Source organism: Pholcus phalangioides, unplaced genomic scaffold, assembly GCF_987345545.1.
Source record: "Pholcus phalangioides strain wild (caught in Gottingen) unplaced genomic scaffold, Ppha-v1.0 ptg000021l_1, whole genome shotgun sequence".
Classification (NCBI taxonomy): Eukaryota; Metazoa; Arthropoda; class Arachnida; order Araneae; family Pholcidae; genus Pholcus; species Pholcus phalangioides.
The window spans coordinates 1732434-1757761 of NW_028301614.1; the positions used below are offsets into that span (position 1 = coordinate 1732434).

Here is a 25328-nt window from a genome sequence, read left to right on the forward strand (position 1 = left end):
GAGAAACAGTTCCCGAAACTAATGAAAAAATTTCATGAGAAAGAAATTCATGAATTAAAAACAATTTGAAGACATAATTCCACCGCTATATTGAAAATTCAGAAATTTATTCAGAATTAATGATGAAAATTCGGAAATTAATGAAAGAAATTATTTCGGAATTGATGAAAGAAATTATTTCGGAATTGATGAAAGAATTAATTTCAGAGTTGATGGAAATTCAGAATTAATGAAAAAATAATTCTAGAAATGGTGAAAGAAATAATTCTGAGAACAAATTGATGAAAATTAAGAATTGATGAAAGAAATTGTTCCGCAATTAATGAAAAAAAAATGGTTCTAGAACCCACAGACAAAAAAAAATAGTTCTAGAACAAAAATTGATGAAAATTCGGCATTAATGAGAGAAGTAATTCCAGAATTGATGAATATCAAGAATTAATGAAATTATTAATTCAGAACTGATAAAAATTCCAGTTTTGATGAAAATTCGTTTTTTTTAAACAACTTTTGAAATTCCCGCCCTTAGTGATTTTGCTGTCATCTGTCGGCGTAAAGTTACACTACTGATTTCAAGGCATTTTTTTAAATACAATTTCTTAGTTTTATAGAACCCTTACTGCCATCTAAGAAATTCAAAATAAACTATATACCGCGATATGTAGTTAACTTGATATTCGTCAGATGTCAGGAGCAACTGCAGCGTTTTATAATCAAATACTACTCTAACAAGATTACGATTGGACTGAAATTTTCAATTATCCCCCATTTCATTTTCAAAATCTTCGAAAATGTTTGATAAAACGAGATATATAATACATTTAAATTTTTTTCAACAAATATTTGAATTTCAAAATTTGGCAACAACAGTGTGGCAACAACCACTACGAAGCGGCGGTTTGTTTACGTTTCGAGTCGTGGTTTTTGTTTGTGTAACCTCCCCAAGGGCTAATTAAGTTATCAATCAATGGCCACGGTCGCAATTTTAGGCGGAGGCATAAGCGGCCTTTCGTGCGCTTACTACTTGAAGAGTCTCGGACGGAGCTCCATCAAGTACTTGTTCTTATTGGAAAAGGGTCCAAAGTTCGGCGGATGGATCCAATCCAAGAGATTTGATGACGGTGCTGTTTGCGAGCTCGGACCCCGTTCGCTACGTGCCAGTGGCGAAGCTGGCTACAACCTGCTGACCATGGCCGAGGAAATCGGTCTCACGAGCCGGATCTTCGGCGTCACCAAGGACCACCCCGCGGCCAAGAAGCGCCTCGTCCTCGTCAAGAACCAACTGTCCGTCCTGCCGAACAGCTTGAGGCACCTGCTGGTGCCCACGGCACCCTTTACGGAAGGTCTTTACAAGTGTGTGTACAGGGACCTCACGGTGCCGAAAAAGACTTGCGAGGATGACTCTGTGTATTCATTCGCTGAGAGGCGGTTGGGCAGAGAGGTAGCCGACTATGTCTTCGATCCCTTGTGTCGGGGTGTCACAGCCGGAGACGCTCGCCTCACTAGTTTAAGGTCACTGTTACCTGACATGTTTGTCGCTGAACAGAAACAAGGGTCCATCATTAAATACATGGTGAAGAGTGACAAGAGTGCTGTCAGTAGTTACCTTCGCAGCCCATTGGTTAGCTTAGCCCGCAAGCAGTCATGGCGAATGTGGAACCTGAAGAGTGGAATGTCTGAACTCATTGAGACATTGGCTTCGGCTGTAGATGAGCGAGGCGTTTGTGATATACATGTAAATGCTGAGTGCACGAAACTTGACTTCCGGAATGGTAAAGCTTCCGTGACGGTCGATGGTGATAACATTCCTGTCGACCACGTTTTCTCTTGTCTTCCATCAAGACCCCTATCGAGACTGCTACCTCAGTATAAGGCTCTGAGTGATGTTCTGAAAGCCATATCATCAGTGTGCGTGGCGATTGTGTACTTGGAGTATCCCGGATTCGTTCTTAAAGAGGATGGTTTTGGGTATTTGACGCCATCGTTCGAAGACAGTAAAGTTCTCGGCGTTGTTTTTGATTCCTGCTGCTTTCCTGAACACAATGGACCGAACAGGACGAGATTGACGTGCATGATGGGCGGCAAGTGGTTCACAAATTTGTTTGGCGATCCAGAATCCGTAACGAGCGAACAACTTTTGAGCATAGCGAAACAAGAAATCCAAAAGCATTTGAATATAAGCGCCACTCCAGCCAGGTGTCACGTGGAGATTCTCAAGGACTGTATCCCGCAGTATGAAATTGGACATCACAGTAAAATCGAACTTGCAACAAAGGAGATAGAGAAGAATAATTTATCTTTGACGTTATTGGGAGCTTATCATTCTGGCGCCGGCGTTCCTCAGTTAGCTTTGAATGCTAAAAAGAGCGTTGAGAACTACTTGAGGAGAGAGCGATAAGTAAATAATAAAAAAAAAGTTTGTTTGTTGAAAATGGTAAAAAATTAATGTTTTTTTTCCAGAAAATTGAATATTTAACAATGCATGTATTCAATGCAAATGTTACACATTTTGCATTGAAGATATTGTTTGTAAACACGCCATTTATATCAATTTAAATGAAAGAGATTGTGTTCTCATCAGTTCATGAAAAAATCGTGATTTTTAAAAAAAATTTGAATCAGACTTTTTTTTTCAATTAATATCAACTGACTGCATATTACAGTGAAACCTGTCTAAGATGGACACTGTATGAGACGGAAACCTGTCTTAAACATAATCAAAATAGAGTCCGTTCAATGATTAGTGCTTTTATTTGCACCTTTATAAAACGAAAATCTGTCTAAAACAGAATATTATTTCAGTCCCTTGATGTTCCATCTCGTGCAGGTTCCACTGTAATTAAAGCATTTGAGTATTGCAGCGCTTAACAAATCAGAAAAAATATTTTGATGCCAAGCAGTTTTTCTCAAGAAGAACGAAGAAAAAAAATGTTTATTTGAGTTCTCCAAGACGTAATGACTCCTTTCTATGTTGAAATACACACTAGCACAAAATCAGAAATTTTTTGTGTCATCCGTAGACCACAGCTGGACAAATCACAAAAAAAAAAAAATCTTTAGAGCAATTTTGGCCAAAAAAAAAAAAAAAAAGAGTTCAAAATAACGTTCTTTTGACTTTTTCAATGCATAGCGACCCTCTTTCATGTTGGCAGATATGCTGCTATAAATTCCAAACATTTTGTACTGCTCTTAGCCTGCAATTTAGTAACTACACAAAGAAAGGTTTAGGTGCAAATACCAATAGTTTGGCCACCATGGAGACCTGGGATTTGTCCAGTCTTGCAATATACTAACAATAAAGGAAGTGTGTGAGATAGTATTGTTATGTAAGAGTTTTAATGTATCTGGAGAGCTGTTTGGAATTCTCTAGCTCTTGCATAATCTGGACTGACTGGCAACTTACAAGAAGCAAATTGGATGCTCATAAAGATCCATCTAGTGCCAGTACATCAAAAAGACTGGAGCGATGCCTCATAAATTTTTCCTGGTGGAGCGATCACTACCTGTTTGTGCTTGGCTAGAAAAAAGTAAAAACTTGGCGTATTCTTGAGGAAGGCTATGCACACATAGCATGGACCCATCTTTATTTGGCTTCAATACTCATTCAGTAATTAGCCTTATCCCCAGAGACTGATTAAGGTTGGTTGAGGCTCTGGACGTAAAAGAAAATATTGAGTTCCCGAAAAAAGTTTAAAATTGGGGTTTTAAGGGGGGCCCCTCAGGGCATAGGGCGCATTTCTGCCATTAAATCTGCCTTTGCTCATTCAGTGCAAATTTGATTACAGAAGATCTCGCTGGAGCTATTCCAAAAAATGTTTTTCTTTTAAACAAGTAATTCCAGTCGGTGATGCCATAGCTTTTGCGAGTGCTGCAATATCCAATCTCAGTTATAAAAGGAGATTCTGCAAACGTAATAAGACAGGGAAACAATATTCAAAATGTTTCTGAATGGAAGAAAATATATAAATGTCGAATGTGTTTTTTTATAATTTATAAAAAATAATTTTGGGCATATTAATTATATAAAGTTTACCATAAATTTATTTTAAATGGCACTTAATGCTAACGCTGCATTCATTACAGTCATACACGTCATCTGTTGGCATAGCAAGAGTTTTCATTAAGGTTAGTTATATTTATATATACACTCTATATTATACATCTTTCATATTTATTTCAAGTATCACAATGCTTTTTTTCTTTGTATTTGCACAAATCATCATCAATTACATCACAGTCTTTTTCTTTGCATTTACTGGTTGTTTGAAGTAAAAGTCTGCAAAATCACACTCGTTATGCCACATGCATTTTCTATTAACCATGCATAGAATGACCAGTAATGTTCTGTCCAAGCCACATGCATGTGCTGTCTCATAGTGCAAATTCTTCAGCGCATTCAAAATCATGTTTGGCATAGTTCATAGAAAAAATTGTCTCACTACACACATACAGAAAAAAAAATTTCTGTGCACATAGAATAAAAATTAATGGGAACATTCATGACTAAAAATTCTGATTTGAAGGACGTGTCCTTGTCATAATTTGGGATGTAGTAGTCGTTATTACTACTACTTATTGTAGGTAGTATTGTAAATATAGGCATCTGGTGAGAGTAGGCAGAATGTTCTGGTTTTATCTTTGGAAAGAAGAATCAAACTTGAGGCAACCAGAAATGAGTGACTGGATGTGCATGACCAGAGTAATCAGAAGTCTATTGATGTACTTTTCAAGTGAAGGCATCTTGAAAGCAATACAGGCTCTACCCGCAAGGATAAGCAATGCACCTGGACCATATATAAGTCTTATGCAACTGATGTTGATTGTTATGCAAGATCATCAAAGGCTTCATGTGGACTAGTGAGCCCGTTATGATGAAATTGCCTTTGAGTTTATAGTTGGTCTTGTCCATAGTAGATTTATAGTCGATATCTGTAGGCCTACCCAATAACTCAGATAACGTGTTAGTTAACCATATTAAACTCCAAGCTCATATCAAGTATTAATCATATGGCTGTTCAATCTCACTACACTAGTTTGTACTAGTATTTATATGAACATATGTTTTTCTCAATGTGCCAACCATTTGGCTTGATATATTTCATTTGCTAGAAGAGATGTTTTTCCCTCACACTAACAGTGCTGGTTGCATTATAGGGCCTATAGACTATATGATATCACTGTGTACAGAGTTCTCAATAGAGTTTGAGAATTAAACTTTTACACGTTCTACAAAATTTTGAGTATTCAACATACCTATCAGTAACATCATTGAATTAAACTTGATGCATATTCAATTATTCATGTAGGCTCGTCTCAATTACATCAAATTACTGAGGTTATACTGTAGCTTTTTAGTACCTTGAATATTTAAAAAAATCAACATTTACCATATACTTGAAAATATTGCCACAACAAGTTATTTTTTTTTTTGTTTAAAAATATTTGTTCATTATGTTTGTTTTATTTACTTTGAAGTTTATGGATTTTCTATGCTTTTATAGCTGTACCAAAAGGAGGAAGAGTCAGAATATATACCCTGACTGCTGATCAGATTCCTATTATATCCCAACATACCGCTGGAACAGAACCAGTGTTTGTGAAATGTTCTGTTTGCAACTCTGACGTGAATATAAGAGGGAAAGAGCGGCAGTTTGTGGTGAAATGTGACAAGTGTAATGAAGCCACTGTGAGCATTTTTTAAAAAATTATTATGTTTTGCTAGCCACTGCATTTTTTTTTGCCATTTTAATGTTCATAAGAGCGGTTATCAATCAAAATTGTGTGACAATCTACATCTGAAGTAGCCCAATTTAGTTGAGTTTCAGACAGTTTTATTTTAGATTTTATGAGCAAAGTGATGGTGACTAAAAATGTTATTTTTACCCAAAATTTTCTATGCATGACTGCAGAATTTGAGCCTGAGGATACTACGAAATTGGTGAAATTCATGTCTGCCAACATGGATGAAAGTTGGAAAAGAAAATTTGTTTTTAGATTTCCTTGAAAAAAAATGTTTGTGGCCTTTCAACAACTTTGATGGGTGCTTTTTCATTTTACTTTGATGTGTCAATTCAAAAAACCAGTGAATTCTAAATAGCTCTCACAAATACAGTAAGAATCATATATTTTCTGTCCCACACACTTACCATAGTATTTGCATATATATTTGTATGTAGTATGCACAGTAGACTCTTGACAAACTGCCCATTCATTAATCTGACCCATCCAGTAACACAAAATTTTTTAGGCAGGCTTTCTTTCTTTGAACACAGATGAGGAAAACATGTCACTGTTTGTCTGTGCACAGAAGTTCATATTATTTAAATGGCCTTTTTCGATTTGCTTCCAGTAATTCAGTGATTTCGATAATTCCGCACACTCTGGTCTGATATGCACTAGAATAGCAAGAGTCTACTGTATTTGTTTATATTGTATTTGTGTATAAATAAATAAATAAATATATATATATATATTCCATCCGTAAGGATGCTCTTCTCTGGTCCTTTTGAGTATTATTATTTACAAGCTTCACCCGTTGAAAGTTCCAGTCTCTTTAAGATATCTCTTTGACTATAATTTAGCTAGTATTGTGAATGTGTTAAAATTGAAAAAAAAAACAAAACTGCTATTCGTTTTGCTGAATGCTACTGTTTGGTGGGTTGAAAGTTGGGCTGTGGAAGAGATCTCGGCAACAGGATAAGTGGCAAAGCTCTGGCGTTCATTCATTCATGCTGTTTGGTGGGCTATCTATGACTCTAGATTTTCCATTTCCAAGTGATATTGATTGGAGAGTTTTGATGATGGGGGATTTCAAGATTTTATCTGCATTTTGTCATCTACATCCTCACATCAAAAAACAATTTTGTCTTTTGACTGTGTTGCCTCTTAAATTTGTGAGGTTATTTTATTATTTTATTAAACATTGGAATCAAACGTTAGGCTCAACTTATCATAATAAAATAGTTGAACATATTGCAGTTAAATATTAATTACTATATAATCATAATACATTACAAATATTGACTCATAATTTTTAAGTATTATATTTTTGCAGCCAATCAGAGCTCCACCAGCTGACAAAAAGTATGTGAGATGTGTGTGCAAATGCCTCCTGATAAGTAGGAAAGGTGCTCTCAGAATAGTTTGTCCAAGAGATGACTGGTACGTAATATTTGAAGATATTAGGTCTGGTATTTATTATTGTATGCATATATGTTATGGTAAATGTGATAAATTGACTATTATACCTAATAACCGGTTATGTTATTACCAATGGTCTTGGTAAGTTTGATAAGTTTATCACTTTTACCGATGAATATGCATAATACCAAAGTGCCATTAGTAAATTTGATAAATACTTGAAATTTATCATCTTTATCTGTGATTATGCATAATACCCTAGTGTAATTGGTAACTGATAAGTATGAAAAAAATTACAAATCAGTCTTGTATGTGTGATGAATATACTCTGATCCCTATATAATGATAGCAAATTTTACAATTGTACCCCCATATAATGATGCAATACACGTGTGAATTACCATGTATACATGACAAGGTCTCAGCCATCTCTTTGGGCATTTTACTTGTTGTGGCCTTGCATTTGTATATCATATAGTACGATTTATCATGTGTGCCAACAACGTGATGCTTAGGTATTATGCACAATCGTGGTAAAAGTGATAAATTTAGGAGAATTTACCAAACTTACCAAAGTTCTTGATACGTATGCATAATAACAGGTTATTGTGTATAATAACTGCATTTATCACATTTACCATAACATATATATTTGAGCTCATATTCCTGAGTCATTGCTTGGATGAAACGTCGCTGAATGTATTGTACAAATAAAATTCATATGTCTCATTCTTGTTTTATTGCTTCTTAAATTTACTTTAAAAAAATACATTATGTTGTGTTATATTTTTTTGAAGACAAATATTGCAACTTTCACTTATTGCATGATAGTGAAATTTTATGTAATTTTTTGAAAACTAAAAAAGCTCTCAACCCTTCAATTGGCAAGCATAGAAATATCCAGGAGAGAAACATTTTGGGGCAGGGGGGGGGGGGTTATATTAAGCAAATGAGGAACCCTGAATGTCATTACATAACAGAAACAAAATATATTTTCAATACTTAGAAAAAATATGAGATGTTGCACTTCAGGGGAACACACACTGTATTTATATGACTCTCACAAATTTCAATATGCTAAAAATGTCATTTATTGTTTGCCAACTTACTTTTGTGTCATGTTGAAGTGATATGTCTCCTCCACACATGGTATTTTTCTCCAAAATGCAATGGCCAAGAATTGTTCTTGCTTGGCTTGTCAAGAAGCAGCAATGCTGACACGAACTCTTCAGATTGCTACCGCAGGGAGTTCCCCCATCAAGCGCTTAGCGCACCAACCTCTCAATGAGTATAAAAAACAAGCCTGCCATTTGGAATCTGCAGTAAATTGTAGGTCCCAGTTTAATTAGCCTTCATGTGCAGAAAATGACAGTGGTGCAACTCAAGTGATCAAAACGAGCTCTTCAGCCATTACTTGAAAATATAAGAAAATTATGTTGTTCTTGAGAGCAACATTGCCAAATAAAGGGTTACCTGAAAAAAAGTCTTGGTAACTTAGTTTATATGTGAAAACTTTCTCATCTTCTAACGTAAATTATATTTAGACATGCATATCATTAAAATTTTTATTGATTTGTGTTTTTTCTTTTGTTTTTTAGTCACAGAATTTTGATTCTTTCTCCAGCTGATATGTACACACATTCCATGCAAGCCACGGAAGGTGAAGATTTGCAAGGGAGTGCTAGAGTCATATGTCCTTATTGTGGAAGAAATTTCTTTGTATGTTTTGTATTTCACTAGTTACAAAGATATGCAATATTAATATTATTACCATAAAATCTAAAAGACCAAAAAATGCATATATTACAATATGATTTGATTTTCAAAACAGTAAAACTTGAGTTTATGAATGATTCGCAAGATGATCACAAATGTTTCAACTAGTTTTGACTTGATTAATGAGCACTGTTTCATGAGACAAGCAAAAATTTTGAAATTTTTAAACAGATTTGAACTTGATAAACAAGATAGTTCTTGCAATATGAGTTGTACTGGTACCAGTGACTCATAGGTGAGCATTAGTCTATATGAGGCTTTATGTATTCACTTTGTCTGTCAAGCGCGATTACAACCAAAAAGTTGACAGTTTGCTTTCTCTCACTGTAAGCAAGGCTGTCTTGATGAGTGAAGAGGCCTAGTTAAAGCACTTTTCTGGGCTCTTTTTTTCATTATTTTAATGAAAGACAAAATTGAAAATATGTATTGTATGCATACGAGTATTAATGAAACCTTCAACATTTTAAGGCCCTTGTTTGATTTGGACCCATTTTTGTTACGACTACTTTAATGACTATGGGAGTGGCGCACATAGCACAAAGTCTATAAAAGTTTATCTCACCCTCTTGTTAGGTGTTAATGCAAGTGCTGATTCGAAAGTGTACCCCTTGCTCTGTTGCTTTTGTATCATCTGGAAATACCCAGACTTTCAATATAAAATGAGTAAAAATTTAATAATTTAAAATAAATAAACACGCACATTTACTTTGAAAAGCATTGTGGTTGGCACATGAACCAGATGGCTGTAGAACAAATTTTTTGAGTTTCCATCATTCCCTAGGAAAACGTTTGATTTGATGCATGAGTGTTTCACATTATGAGCACACTCACAGAACAAATTATGCTCCTAAACTGAAGTTCCCCTATACTGGGGAACCTCAAATATTTTAGGAACATTTTTTATAAATAAAACATTGAGCTTCATTTTTTGAATTTTTTTTTTACTGAGATGAAAGGGGTTCAGTAAATCAGGTCACAGCGAAATAGATCAAAAGGAAGTCCCATCATCGAACAGTTCCAGTTCTTCTTGGAAAACTTGAAAGTAGAAAAAAAATTGTAGAATCTTGCATTCAGAATCAACTATGAATTGTGGGCTCTCTGTTTAACTCTTTAATGCCCAGATAGAAAACCTGGGAGGGTCGTGAAAATACCAAGTTTTTTGTGTTCGAAGTGGACTCGTCCAAATTTCGGCCACTTTCCCTCTCCCCACCCTTTCTCCATGAGTTTCTATTCATGCCACCCTTTGCATTGACGTTCACCCTCTCATTTCAATGGATTTTCGGGAGATAATTTGTATGTATATATATATATATATACATACAAATTATCTCAGTGTGTGTGTTTTCAGTGTGTGTGTGTGTGTGTGTGTGTATATATATATATATATATATATATACACACACACACACACTGAAAACACCCCTTTCCTCACAGTATTACCTCTTTGTAAAATGCATTGAGTACCCTTAGTCCATTCTCAAGGAACATTCTAGTACATCAGCTTTTAAAATCCCATTGATAGGGCGTTGCAGTTGTCTTTTCCGTTCCCGCCCCTGACAAGAGCTTTCATCTTCTTCCCCGTTGGTGACAAAAGCCCACCAAACATACCCATACCCCCTAGCTGGGCCGACTTGAGGCGGTTATGGGCATTAACCTACTCGGCCGACTTCGGACGATCTGGGCATTATAGAGTTAATTCATCCTCTTATGCAGAAAAACGAGAGTGATGAAAAAAAGAAGCTAAATCAAGATATTTATACAAATAAAATGCCACAGCAGGCAAAATGCCCAATGAGGAGGCTGGGGGGGGGGGGGGAGAGGGGAGAAAGAGACTTGTATCAATTATTTAATTGTACCCAACAAAGGTTTTTTTAAAATTTCCTAATGAAGATCAGGGCAAATAGATCTTCGGATTTTGTTGACTTTGAACTGCACCATTGTCTAATATAAGGGGTCTTCAACCTTTCAGACATTGTGGGCCAAATTAAACTTTCCACAATGTTTGCAGGCCACCAAGTCATACCATTGTATTATCTGTTATTAAACAGGGTTCTCCAAATTTATTGAACATATTTTTATATACACTGAATTTATTTCATTAAATTTCAATTTTCATTTATTTTCAAATATTTTCCTTTATGAATTAATTAATTCTTTTAATCACTTATTTCTTTTATCAAATCTGCAATTTGTTCTGATAATTTTGAAATTATTTTTTTCAATTCATTTTAAATTTTCATTAATTATAAAATCAATTCTTTCAAAAAATTTATTTTTTCCATGAATTATTACTTTTAACAATTCTGACATTATTTTCAGTAATTCTGAAGTTATTTCTATCTGTAGTTCTGAAGTTATTTCTATCTGTAGTTCTGCAATTATTTCTTTCAGTAATTCTGTAACTATTTTTTCATTAATTGTCAATTTTCATTAATTATGAAATTTTTTTTCAATAACTCTACAGTTATTACTTTCATTGAAACATTTTTTAGCATTTCTGTTAAATTCTGTAATCATGTATACCTTTTGGATATCGAACTTGGCCTCTCGACATGCATAGATTATATGAAATTATTGGGTGCAAAAACTGTTTTGACTCAAGGTCCCCTGAATTCGTTATGATGGCCCTTTTAATTTATCAAATGGAAAGAATTACTATTGAATCCAGAAAGTATCTCACAGTGCTAAATATAGCAGTACAGATTTCAGTGGCCCAGAGCTCTTTAACATTTTTTTTTGTGGAATTTAATTATTTTTCTATGTATAATAACTATTTTCTAAAAATGGTTGGAGGGTCACATTTGGCTCGTGGGCCATGGGATAAATACCCTTATATAGGGTATTTGTGACTAAAGTTGGCATGTTCTGAGCTGTCTTACAGCCTCAACTACTCATCATAAAAATTTTTAAAATTTTAAAGAATGTCTGAATGAAGAGGTCGGGAACATTTCTGAAGTCCCTTTAAAGAAAAAATTTCTGTGCAGCTGTTTTGGTGCAAAATCAATATGTTTGTGAGAAAAGTTTTCTCTTGGAAACTCATTGTCATACTCTTCACTGAAGAAATAAGAATGAAATTCTTCTGGGGATGTTTGGATGCCCTGCCATGAAGTTTGAGCAGTTTGGCCACATGTTTACAAAAAAATTTGCATGTGCACCAAAATTTACATGAACTACAATTACAAACATTCTCTGGCAATAAAATAGAATGGTTTTTTTTACTCTTGATTTCTTCCCCCATCCCTTTATTGAGACATTTCCTAAAGCTCGGTAGCTCTGCCTGGTACTTAAGGTTGTAGCCATCTCAAAACTTGTGAACTTTTAATTTTATAGACACACTGCATTTTATTTGTCCTGGAATTTTTTGTTCGATTATTTACTTGCTACTTATACATTTTTCAGTTCGATGTTAGAAATAAGAAAATTGCAAAGTGCCCATTGTGTGCTAAAAGGTGAGTTTGAGAACTTTATTGAAAAAATAGGACTGAAAACATTTTTTTTCCATTTTGTAACACGGTAGGACTGCAATAATCTGAGCCTCAATTAACTACGTTTCAGGTTATCAGACGAACTTTTCTTAAATTCATTTTAAAAATTGTGTTCTGTAAAATAATTTTCTAAAGGCATTGCACAACAAACTCATTCACAGAATACTACTACTACTAAACCAGGCATGCACCTCGTCTGTATTCCTCTGTGGAACTTCTAACAAATTGGTACATGTTGGAATGCAGGGCTGCAACTAGATGCAGCCCTGCGGTGCAAGTGCGCATTTTGATGCCCCCCCCCCCTGTAATGTTGAAGGAGAGGTTTCAGAATGAAATTTTTGCCCCTCTCGTCTAGTGCCCGGGGTAAGAGACTCACCTGCTCCCCCTAGTTGCGGCCTGTTGGAATGTGTGTGTGTACATATAGTGAATGTATTTGTTGTATTTGTATTTGTATAACCTTCCATGAAGGTTGTTTCTGTGTAATGCTTGTTATGTGTAGTGCTCCCATCTGCAATAAATTTTTTAAACTATAAGTTTTTTTCTCAACTCATAGTGAGTGAAGTGTAATGAATGAATAATTGTACTGTTGTAAGGCTGTTGCTCTCTGCGGCAAGACTTTAACGGGGAGATCGGCTCACATTTGTGTCTCGAAGTTGGGAACTGCAGTTTCACAGAATACTGCAGCACGTAAAAGTGCTCCATGAGTTATGGAAGATGGGCGAATGTTTCTTGAAATGGGTGATATTGCCCTTTGGGAAAGGCACTGTAGCGGATCAGGGGAAACGTAGAAGCAAGATGAGATCTTGTGGTGGGTTGGTTTAGCCAGGGAGCTAGATATAAATAAATTTTTTCAGTGGAGGTAAATTAGAAAAATGAATTTAGACCACTCCTGACGAGACAAATAACTAAGACAAGCCTATTGCTCGAAAGAACCATGGTGCTTCCTAAAGTATTTAAGAGGGCTCAATGAGAGAGAATTTTCAAATTTCTCAATGACTATTTTTCATAGCACATTTCCAAATCACTTGAATGGCTCGTGGCACATTTTGAAGATTGCCGAAACTACCAGCGCCACATTCCCGGATCGCTCACATGGCAAGTGGCACATTTTCAGATTACCTAAGCTGTGTCCTTGGCATATTTACAGATCATTTAAGTTACCAATGACACATTTCCCAGATCACAAGTAGAATGCAATGCAATTTCAGAGCGCTTAAGTGGCTCAGATCACCTAAGCTGTCTGCAGTCTATTTAAAGTTACCTTGAGTGCATGTGGCATATTTCTAAATCACTTGAGTTGCCAGTGGCATATTTCCAGTTTCGAATCACTTAGCAGCTTGCGACACATTTCCAGAGTACTTAAATGGCCCACGAAATGTTTCCAAACCAATGAAGTGGCCTACACTTTTTGAAAGGTTGAGCACCCTTGATTTAAATGGAATTTTCTTCCCAGTGGAGTAATGCAATTTGAATTTAAAATCAAGCATTGTTGCTTATTCTTGAGAGAATATTTTGAAACAGTATATTAATTACCAAACATATATTAATAATAATTATAAATAATTATGGGAAGAATAAAAAAAAATGAACGCTTGTCCGGGCAAAAAAAACCAAATTTTTGTTTCTACCTGTAACCCTGATTTATTTAAATGGGTGTATGTGTTTTTTTTTTCAGATGTGCGGCTTCTCGAGAAAGGATGAAATATTGTGCAATCGGGCACCTGTTATTGTTTCTTCTTCTTCTATTGATTTTAGTTCTTTTTATAGTGAGTATTGCCATCTTCCTCTTGCACTTATATCAGTATGCTAAAGGTAAAGGGTGGCATGTTACAAAAGTGAAATTTTGCATAGTATGTCTTTCTATGTAGCTTACTTGTTTTATGAAGGGAATATCTCTGTTATTTATTGGAATAGGAGTCCTATATCTATATGTAGTGTAATGAAAGTATTGCAAATTAATAGCGTTATACTAATATTGATGCAAATGGACATAGTGTTCTTTACCTTTTGGCATACAGATATAAAATTACACTGCTCAACAATTTTTTTTTTCATGTTCTTAAGGCAATTTTAATAGTTTTAGGGTATAGTTGGGGCTACTGATTTTGAAACTGGTGTTGGCTTTGCTGAATTGGCTCTAATTTTTGAGATGAAGCAAAATTTTCAATACATAAGCAGCGTCCAAATCACATTGAAATTGTGCATTAAAAATAAATGTAGTAAATCATTTACAAAGATATTTCAGTACTTTTAGAATCATTTTGAAGTGCTGATTCCGAACCTGGCATTGGTTTTTTAAGGTTGGCTTTCGTTTTTGAGATGAAGTGAAAATTAGATTTCAGTAGTAATACATAAGCAGCATATAAATCACACTGTTGTGAGTATGCATTACCTCAAAAACTAGAGCCAATTTGGCAAAACCGATGCCATATTCCGAATCAATGCCCCAAAATGACTCAAAAATCACTGAAGTAGCTTTCCCAATGACTTACTGTATTTATTTATAATTCACAGTTTCAATGTGATTTGTACGCTGCTTATATATTACCATTGAAATTTTCATTTTATCTCAAAAACTAGAGTCGATTCGGCAGAAGTAGCACCAGTTTTAAAATCAACAGCCCTAATGTATCCTGAAAATCACTGAAGTATCTTTGCCAATGACTTACTGTATTTATTTATAATGCAGCCTCAACGTGATTTCTGTGCTGCTTAGGTTATCACCATTAAAATTTAGTTTCTACTTTGTCTTAAAAACTAGAACCAATCTGACAAAACCAATGCCAGATTCGAAATCCTAATATCACTAAAATATGGTTGAGAACAATATCAGTGTTGAGAAGTGTTATAATCGTACAAATAAAGTACAGGTAACCTGCTTGGAAGGAGATAATGCTATGAAAGGCTCAACCCATGGAAAATCATGTAGACCAGTGTTTCTCAACATTTTTCACCCCTGGCTTATACAGGCTCCATCCCTTCATTCAGAAGCGAGTCTCTTTGGATTTCTCAAATTTATTTTTTCAGTAAATTTATAGTGAATTTTTTGAATAAAATAATATCAATTTCCAGACCCCTGGGCTAGAGCTTCCCTCTTGCTCTGGTTGTATGCAAAGTTGTCTTAAAATCACGGGCCCCCTAGCGAAGTGATCTTTTCTGGAACGGGGAACATATAAGGGGTGATCAAATGAAAAGGTACGAAACGACACGGGGGGTACAAATGTAAACTTTATTCAAAATATACACCATAGGCCTGAGCACAATGATCTCACTGATGAACAAGCCGCAGGATTCCTTGTTCCCAGAATTCCTGTGGCCGTGATGAGACCCAGTCCTTCACAGCGTCCTTGAGTACGTCGTCCGAGTTGAAGCGCTTCCCTTTCATGTGTTTCTTCAGTGGACCAAACACAGGGAAATCGCAGGGCGACATATCCGGACTGTAGGGCGGATGGTCCAACGGCTCCCACTTGAACTTGGCCAGTTCCATGTGTGTGACTTTGGAAACGTGTGGACGCGAGTTATCATGGAGCAGAACCACACCCTTCGTGAGCAGCCCCGGTCTTTTGTTCTTGATGGACCTGCGTAGGTGTAGGAGTGTCTCACAGTACACATCGGAATTAATGGTTTTTCTGTGCTTGAGGAATTCCACAAGTGGCAGACCTTGAACGTCGAAAAAGACGGAGAGCAACACCTTGCCTGCTGATGGCATGGCTTTGAACTTTTTAGGGGGAGGTGACGACGCATGCTTTCACTGCATGCTGTCCCGCTTTGTCTCTGGCTCGTAGTGATGGCACCAGGTCTCATCACCTGTGATGATCTGCTCCATGAAAGCGGGATCTTCCTGATACCGAAACAGATGTTGCAGTGCTAGCCCCATATGCAGTTCCTTTTGCTGGTCGGTGAGCTGCTTCGGAACCCAAGCGGCACAAACACCTTCCGATATCGCAACCTGTCGTGAACAATTGTCCACACGGTTCCATAGCTGACATCCACCTTCACCGCCAACATTCGCAATGTGACACGCCGATCACTTCTCACTAGGTCGTCCACCTTGTCGATGAGATCGCTTGTGATGACAGTGTTTGCCTGGCCTGGTCTCGGATCATCACCCACACTCTCACGGCCTGCACGAAAACGGGCACTCCGTTTTCTGACAGAGACACATTTCTCCCCGTAAACTGTCACCATCCGGCGATGAATAGCTGCCGGTTTCTTACCTTCCGCTGTCAGAAATCGGATAACACCTCGCTGCTCCTCAATCGTCGAATTTTGCAACACGAACGCCATTTTGTCCTCATACGGACTGCCGCATCATTTGGACGGCGCTTTTGATAAGAGCCTCTGTTCTCTCCTGCTCATGCGGGCGCCCGCGCATGCTCCTTTCCCAGTCAGAGACTCCAATCGCATCCCGAGATGTCTCGCTACGTTCTCCCATGGCGGAATATGCAATATTTAACTGTTACGTTTTTACGTCGTTTCGTACCTTTTAATTTGATCACCCCTTGTATCTTGCTAAAAGTTAAAAAGCTTACATTTATATATACTTACTTTAAAAAATCATAACACTAGCTCCCATTATGTAGGTCCCCTATGGACTTGAAACACCATGCGCCATGCCCAGATGAGCCCATGTTGTGCGTTGGAACAGCCGTGGTTGTATAGACAGTCTTGCTAGATTCTGAAAGTTAGTCATACTTTTCTCAATGCAGTCGAATCTTGCTATAGTGAACCCAGGCTATAGTGACCTCTTGGTTATAGTGAACTTTTTCAGTGGTCCCAACTGAACACCTATTTAACTAATGTTATTTTAAATGCTTGTAGTGAACTGTGCTGAGAAAATGAAAGTCTGCTTATAGTGAACTGAAATGTCCCTTCCGCAGATTTTTTTCCAGTTTTTCAAAGGTAAGCTTACACATATTAGGACCCTGAAAGACAGCATTTCTTGACTTCCTTGTCAAATCCAGTCTTTTATCCTCTCTTGTCTTTTTTCAATATCCCACTCTTTTGAAACACCCCTTGATAACTGTGAAACAGACCTAGAGGCCAAGGTTTCTATAATAGCCTAGAGGCATCTGATGTCCTCCCCTCCTTTCTATCTTCATATGCGTATATGACACAATTTTGCCATCTCAGCAGTATCTTTAAAAAAAATCGGTAAAAGTGTCAAATTCCGTAAAGAAGAAAGCATTTTCAATTGATGATAAAATAAAAATAATCAAACGTATTGAAGATGGAGCCAATCAGGGCTGTAGCGTACCTTCTTAGGGCCCCCAGAGCAGACAAATGGAAAAAATAATGCAAAGTAAGTGTATATATTTTATGAGACCCCCCCATTTGGCTCAGTTTCTGGTTGCCCCAGTCTAGTTATACCCTGGATTTAGCAATCTTCAATATGCAAGGAATTTTTCTTATTGTAATCTGCAGTTTCCAACATTTAGCAAAATCTCAGCATCATCATCGCTGCTCATGAAAAAATCTGGATGGAGCAAAGAAGCCACGTCGGTCTGTAGTGAAAGCGGCTGCAAATATTCTGAATGTTTTTTTCCTACAGGGAAATGTGCACAAAAAAAACCTTTTTCGTAAACAAACAAAAAAGAAAACGCTTTCGTAATTGTTGATAAGAAAATTGATGAGCCTTATGTAAAATGGAAATATATTCAATCAAAAATAATAATTTTTCCTCATAGGATGTAAGAATAAAAGTAAGAAATGCAACTTCAAAAATTTTCCTTTCTTATATTTGATTGTCTATTTAAGGGATTAATAATTTATTAGTAAATTTTGTGTCATAGCATTAATGTTTCCAACAAAATCACTATCAATTCTAAGAAATATCAATGTTTCAACAAATTTAGATATACTGAACCTTGGGTTATAGTGAACTTTTATTGTGTCCGCACATGGTTCACTATAACGGGGTTCAATTGTATATTTATTTATTCACATATTAATTTTTTTCTCAGTTCTCTGTGGCTCCTTTGACTATCTGTCATGGCTCTCTTTCCACTTTATTTTTTGCCCATGGTTCCCTCAGAATATCTAAGAACCACAGGGGGGGGGGGAGAAAGGACACATACAGCTCCATGTTGAGAACCATTGATCTAAACCGTTTCTTGATATTTAAAAAAAATTTCGATTTGTTTTCCAGTCAATTTACCAGTATAAGTGGTTAAGACAAGGTTAAAAAATTTCAAAACCCTCAGGGTATTCTTTTTATTAGCCATTTTTTAAATTTTTATCAGGATAAAAGTAGTGTTTCACAAAGAACCGTAACTTTTTTTCCATTTTTTAAGATATCCGAATGATTAAAATATATTCAGCAAAAAATCAAATCAATTTTGGTGACACTGCTCTGCTGACCGTGAAAGAAATCACAAATATAGACTTCACTGAGCAGAGAATTGCAAAGAAATCACAAATATAGACTTCACTGAGCAGAGAATTGCATTCTCAATCAAAAAATTTTAGTTGAAGGAAATAGGACTTGTGTCACCTTCGTGAAGACAGAGCTTGGAGATGTAACACATTCACAGATCAAATTGAGTTGAGAATCCCTTGAGAAGTACTTGTAGTTCATTAAGCAAGATAGTCTCCACTTTGGAAAAAATCTTATGACAGCAAGTAGCTGACTTCAAAACATTTACATTTTAGTCAGGAAATTAATCTCTCAGTTTGCTTAGTTTCTCACTTCTAATTTGATGGCAGCACTTCAATATCACTGCTGTGAAGTCGTGTGGATATCATCATGGACTCTCGCATCATGGGGATCCAGGTTCAAACCCTAGAGATGGCAGAGTGGGTGTCAGTTGAAGTTGGTTTTCTGTAGTTTTCCAAGTTTGAGGTGTGAATGCAAGCCTATCACCCATAAAAAAACTCCACAGAGAGCGATCTCACTTATAACATTTAAAATTAAGGCATAATACGAAATAGGTAAAATAACATTCCATGTTGCTTCTGAATTCGGAATGTGCTGTGTATGGGTTGTGTACTTAACATGAAATCTGTTTCCATGGAATGTTTATTATGTGTTTGAATAGTGCTGTCATCTGTCTCATGTTAGTGCCTCCAAGTTTGAAAACTGCAGAAAACATATTCTAGCTGACCACCACAGGCCATTGCGATACCCTCACAAATTCACAGAGGTGCACTTATACTACTGAACCATGAGCCTTCTATTTAAAAGCTTCTACACAGTAGCACCTTAATTCATTCATACATAGTCACTTCTTTAAAGGGTAAAATGATAGCAAAAAGTGTTTTTATGATGACAGACCAGGGGCTGTTCACAGTTACTTAAATTTACCATGTATGATAACAAAAACCCCCCAGTATAGTACCCATATTTTCTGGGAATTCAGTTATTGTTAAATAGATAGAATAATGATAGACCAATCATCAGAGGCAGTCTTAACAATAGTTGTACTGGGCATGCTTCCTGGGCCCAGACTTCTGAAGGGCCCAAGAAACCCCAACTTTACACATTTTTCTAATTTGAAAGGCCCAGTATTTTCTTCTGCGCTCGGGGCATCAACAACCTAAATCTACTTCTGTCAATCATATGAGAATTCTTGTTTTTATTGTCAAAGTCATCAAAAAGAAAGGAAAACAGATATTCTCAATGTGCTGAATTGAAATTCAAAGAGTTTCTTGTGAAAGCATCGCTGTCTGTGAAAGTTTTTATTTCATCATCTTTTATATATTGTTTTTAACCATCATAATGAAAGGTTAAATCAAGTTATAATTCATAAATATGTACATGAACTGAATAACAATTACTCAGAGTAACATTTTAAATGTTTGTAATACAATAATGATGTATTAATTGTGAGTCTCACAGCTTTTGTGTTATTTTGCAGAACTTCACGCACCATATGACCAAGGATTATGTTTCGTTGTATGCTGGCTATGTGTGTGAGTAGATTACAATTTCTTGTTAATTACAATAACTGAAATAAAATAGTTGAAATATATTATTTATTGTAACTTGCGTCAGTTTTATTATTTCATGATTTTATCACCTCTTGCTAATTACACCCAGTACTTTAATTCTGAACAAAAACTTATCAAAACTCTTGGTGTGTAAGCGTATATCTTTTTTTGCAACTGACACTGGTGAGGGATCCAGAAATTGCACCTCTGACATTTCACCTGCCCTGACCATTTGAGTGACAAAGTGTGTAATTGAGTGATTGTATGAGTAACCAAGTGAGTCTATGAGTGACCATATGACTGAGTGAGTGACTTTATGAGTGAGTGTGAGTGACCGTATAGGTGAGTGAATGACCATATGAATGTTCAAATGGTGTGTAGTAAATGAATCACCAAGTAAGTAGGTCAAACAAGTGTGTCATCATATTTGTACGAAGGGCAAAATGTTGCAGCTGAAATGTCCGGGCGCAATGTCCCACCCACTCGATCACTCATATAGTCACTTCACTTGGTCATTCATACAGTTACGCACATGATCACTAAAACGGTCACTCATGCAGTCACTTGGTCACTGATGTGGCAACTTGCTTGGTCACTCATTAATATGGTCGCTCACTCATTCACTTAGTCATACAGTCACTCACCTACCCACTCATTTGGTCACACTCCCACAGTCAGGGTAGCCAAAATGTCAGGGCGAAATTTCTGTAAACCACTAGTGAAGGCTTTGGTTATTTAAATCCTTTTGGCTTGAATTACAGCACACATTTGATCTGACAAGTTTTTTAGGGGGGGGGGGGGGTCTTGCAATACCTCAACACTTATCTCTTGAATAATTTGCATCAATGTTTCACAAAGATTCTCGATGTACCAAAAAAGAAACGAATAATTCTTCATTTCGCTCTGTAAGGTCTATGGGCTCACATAGTGATTAACCCATTAAGCGTTTTTTTAAAATTTACCTGATCCGCATTATAACTGCCACAATTGAAAGAGGGGGTGCTAGGCCCCCCTCTGCAAAATGCCACACATTTTTTTTGAACCATCTGATTTTGTGCAGATGATAAGTGCTTTCCTCCAAACATCACTAATAATATTAATAATAATAATAATGAAAAAACACGGGAGAAAAATACAGTATATTTTTCTATTATTTATACTGTATGCATATTTTTATACTACCCTGGAGCAAAGGAAAGAAACACATTTTCTCTCTACTTCTGTTATCGAACTTCAAATAAAAGCTGGCTCTGCACACCATGGCACCCACATCTAACTTCGGTTATATATCACCATACGGCAATTTCCTACCAGTAGAGTTGGGTAGAATATGAAGGTGCCATCTATTGGTGGTCACCTTAGGCTAGGTAAGCAAAAAACTTGTTTCTGGTATTGTTGCCCGAATTCGAACCTGTGGACGTTGATGTTAACCTTCATAGTGGAAGACGAGCATCTTACCACAGCACCATCTAGGGTAGGTCCCCGAAGCCAGACTTTTTACGGCCCTTCTATAGTGAATTTATAGCTTGAAAAAAAAAATTATGGTAATTGTGTGTGTTCCCGGTCCCAGGGCTGGCATCTTGTCAGCCTCACCCTCATGGGGGCCATGCAGCTCACTAGCAGTTGATCTGACAAGTTGCGGGGGTCGAAAACATGTTTGACCATAAAAACGACTACAACACAGTAGCTGGGCTATGCATTGGTTCTAAAGACGTGAGATATCTCGTAATTGTCAAAATACAAGGCATCAAGTTAGGTGAGATAGCACGTCATTACTGCTGTAAGGGTTGATTAATCCCTTAATCAAGGTTAGAGAGATTCATCTAACTTGCTTTACAGTATTGTTGACCCTAATCCAGCTGAACCCAGACAAATTATATCTCGGAACACTTGTACCAGGAGTGTATGGCAGGATCAACCCCATTTGGGGGTGGGTGAAGGGCAGCCCAAGGAATTTCTTGAATTAAATTTTCAGCCAAAGAAATTTTGAATTACCAAAAATTTTCTTTCAATATTATTATTATTATTATTAATAAAAATCTTGAAAAATTGAATTTTCGGTTGACTTAGCAAGGGCGGGGGGTGCACACCTATGCTCCCCTGACCTTCACCATCAAAATATTGAAAAGCATAAAATGTAAAATAGGTCCTTTTTTTCCCCCACAGGCATATCTCTTCTCTGCATTCTTGCGATACTGAGAGCATATTACCTGTACAGACTCCCCATCTGCATAGTTATTGTACCTGCTACTTGAGAAATGGATGAATCAGCAAGGATTGTGATGCTTGTAAAAATAACCATTTTCTTAAAGTAAAATTATACATTTATATGTTTTTCAACTTTTGTTATCTCATTGTTTTTGTTATTCATTCAGGTTTGATATTACTGTTCACGAACTACAGAAAGTTTTATTCCACTATGGATTGTAGTGATACAAGTAAAACCTGTCTTAGCTGTGGATACCTATGAGGAAAGTCTAAAATAACTTTTTTTTGCTTTTCCATGACCTGGTGACATTTTCCCTTGTTAGTAAATACACCGTCATAAATTCGGAAAATTTTGTGTTATCCTCAGGTTCCAATTTATTAATCAGGCATATACAAAATCTTGGGTGTTAGTTCTAATTTTTTAGTCACCATCGTGGCTTGACAACTGGAATTCGTTAAGCTCTTATTTAAACAGATTTCTCAGAGACATGAAAAATCAGAAAAATCGCCAGGGAAAATGTCAAATATTTGGTAAAGTACGAAAGTACAGTAAAGTATCATTAATTCGAGTTTTGAATGTTTGACATTTCACATAATCCTAGTGGTGGGGAAAGGTGCTGGGATTTTTTCAAAATTCCTTTTAAACCTTTCTCTATTTTCTGCCAGACCAAAACCGTGTGTCATTCAATTTTCTTTGATTCTTCCAGCAACTGCAACTTAGGAGTAAGTACTAATACATAGGTTGTAAGGCCCCCCACACCCGAAAGCCTATTTCTATTAATTTTTTTTCTATTGAGTTTTCGGTAATCTCAGGTAGCCTTGGTCCTGTTTACCTTGGAATATGGAAACTATTGCATGTGTGTGCAGAAATTTTATACATAAAAAGAGAAAATTACAAAAAGGGAGAAAAAAAAACTCTTGAGAAACATTCGGAAGGTTAAGATTTTGAATTTTATTGCCTGTTTATTTCTTCAGGAGTTTTTGTCAGGGAAATGATCAAGCTGTGATCTTTCTGGAAACCCTGCTAAACAATGAAGGAGCAGAAATTCTACCCTATTCAAAAATTTCATCTGGTTTCCCAAAGCAACTCAGAATTGTTTCATTGCATCCAAATTTGACACATGATAAAGGCTATCCTTTGACGTTGGAAACGGGAGCTCTTCCCCCGTATCACCACCTATGCTTTGTACAATGCCCCCTCTCCTCAGCGTCAAAGGTAAAGTCGACTGATTTAATGTATATGTGTATATATAAATTGACATCATCGTGCTTATCCCCCAAGAGTCTATCTCCATCTATGTGCCCGGGTGCAGAGGGACTCTGGGATAATTCTGATCGTTTACCCAGCAAAATGTACTCGACCGCAACTAGATGCTTGGTCAGCCTGGGCAAGCACGCATTCTGGCGACCTTCTGCAATGTTGCAGGAGAGGTTGAAGGGTGAAATTTCCGCCTTTTCTAATCCGCGCCAAGGCACCATACCTGCTTGCTCTTCCCAATAGCGGCTGCTCCTTTTTCTACTCTCTTTACAACGCTTATTTATGATTTATAATTCCTTTTCTTTTGGGGATTGAATGTTTTGAATTAAACTCACATTTCCACGATAAAGTTAAACATTAACGCCAAAATACCCACCCTAAGGTTCTCGAAACAGAAACCAGAGGAGTGCAAGGTGGTTGTGCGCTCCAGGCTTTGGACAAGTGAGAATTTGTGAATTCTTTCTTTGCCTTTATTTTGACTGCTTTCAAAAAATATATTCATATTCGTAAAGATATATTCCCCAGGTCAGACGGATAAAGTCATGTGATGTCCAGCTCCGTTGGCCTTTTGTCGAGTCAGCCGTGCCCCGTCTGTTCCCTCAACATCTTCGTTATCTAGGCACGGCTCAAAAGAGTGACAGCGCATGGTTTCTTGTGAATTTCTATTATTCCAAAATTAAATTTTTTTTGTCTAAACAAATGCCTAGGTTGCCGCCCTTTCCAACCTATCGCTTAAGCTGCCAGTCTCTGCACCAAGCAGCATATTGAAATTTATTTCACGAGTTTTTCATCAAAATTTAGCTCTTAAGCCTCGTTTTCCTAGGAGCAGGCTTCTACAGTGCGCGCAGCGTGAAAACGCTGATTGGTAAAAAAAACCCTGAATTTCAGGTTTTTAACCCGCATTTTCACGCTGCGCAGAAATTCTACTCCTAGGAGAACCCGGCTTTAGGCTGGCATTACGCTATAAACGTTTTAGAAATGTTCTTTTATAAAACGTTTATAGTGTAAATAGCGTGAAAACGTTTGCGCACTCCTATGGTCTAGCTCAATGGTTCCTAACCTTTTTTTCCTTTCCGCACCCCCAAAGGGAAAATTGAAAATTAATTCAAAAACGAAACTATAAAACACTTTTTTTTTTTTTTATAAGATTTGTAAACACGTAGTTCTTCACATTGATTCCAGCCGCAACAACTATAACAGGCATTTTAAATCCGTTGCTCGCGAGCACCACGGTGCTCCCTAAAGTACCCAGAGTGATCGATGCTCGTGTCCGATTTCGTGCTCGCGAGCACTTGGTCAACGTTTCAATTGAACACAATGGAGGAATTGCATTCAGAGATTGAAATCGTCATTTCATGCATTCGTATGTTAAACTTGTCGTAAGGGTGCTCTTCTTTTGATGGTGGGTACAGGCAGTGCTAGCGACTGGAAAAGAAACATTGATCTGAATTTTGAACATTTTTTGAAGTTTTTCCTGACTCGTGTGTACACGACAATATCAAATGTAAGCACAACATGCTAATAGCACGAGG

The 25328-nt window shown here is 36.7% G+C and overlaps 2 protein-coding genes across 3 annotated transcripts; both read left to right on the forward strand.

Moving 5' to 3' along the window:
- The first annotated feature begins 898 nt into the window (after window positions 1–898).
- Ppox (protoporphyrinogen oxidase) lies at window positions 899–5488 on the forward strand. The gene is made up of 2 exons (XM_089249015.1): window positions 899–2398; window positions 4084–5488. Exon 1 carries the CDS (start codon window positions 968–970, stop codon window positions 2396–2398), a length of 1431 nt encoding a protein of 476 aa, XP_089105141.1. The 5' UTR covers window positions 899–967; the 3' UTR covers window positions 4084–5488.
- Window positions 4081–22667, forward strand: LOC149070480 (uncharacterized). Of its 2 annotated transcripts, XM_089249016.1 has the most exons (8): window positions 4081–4125; window positions 5502–5686; window positions 7055–7161; window positions 8739–8859; window positions 12316–12365; window positions 14077–14167; window positions 20258–20312; window positions 22497–22667. In XM_089249016.1, the coding sequence occupies exons 4-8, from the start codon at window positions 8770–8772 to the stop codon at window positions 22583–22585; spliced, it is 375 nt and encodes a 124-aa protein (XP_089105142.1). In that variant the 5' UTR covers window positions 4081–4125; window positions 5502–5686; window positions 7055–7161; window positions 8739–8769; the 3' UTR covers window positions 22586–22667. The 2 variants fall into 2 exon arrangements, with proteins under 2 accessions (XP_089105142.1, XP_089105143.1); XM_089249017.1 differs by lacking the exons at window positions 4081–4125; window positions 5502–5686 and adding an exon at window positions 5697–6111 and having other exon boundaries at window positions 22497–22646.
- Window positions 22668–25328: the final 2661 nt, after the last annotated feature.

Bases quoted from the DNA above. Each gene is read 5' to 3' on its own strand.
- Ppox (XM_089249015.1), top strand. From the start codon at position 968: ATGGCCACGGTCGCAATTTTAGGCGGAGGCATAAGCGGCCTTTCGTGC.
- LOC149070480 (XM_089249016.1), top strand. From the start codon at position 8,770: ATGTACACACATTCCATGCAAGCCACGGAAGGTGAAGATTTGCAAGGG. The intron at 12,366-14,076 runs GTGAGTTTGAGA...TTTTTTTTTCAG, and splicing joins TGCCCATTGTGTGCTAAAAG to ATGTGCGGCTTCTCGAGAAA. The intron at 20,313-22,496 runs GTGAGTAGATTA...TTTCCCCCACAG, and splicing joins GTTGTATGCTGGCTATGTGT to GCATATCTCTTCTCTGCATT.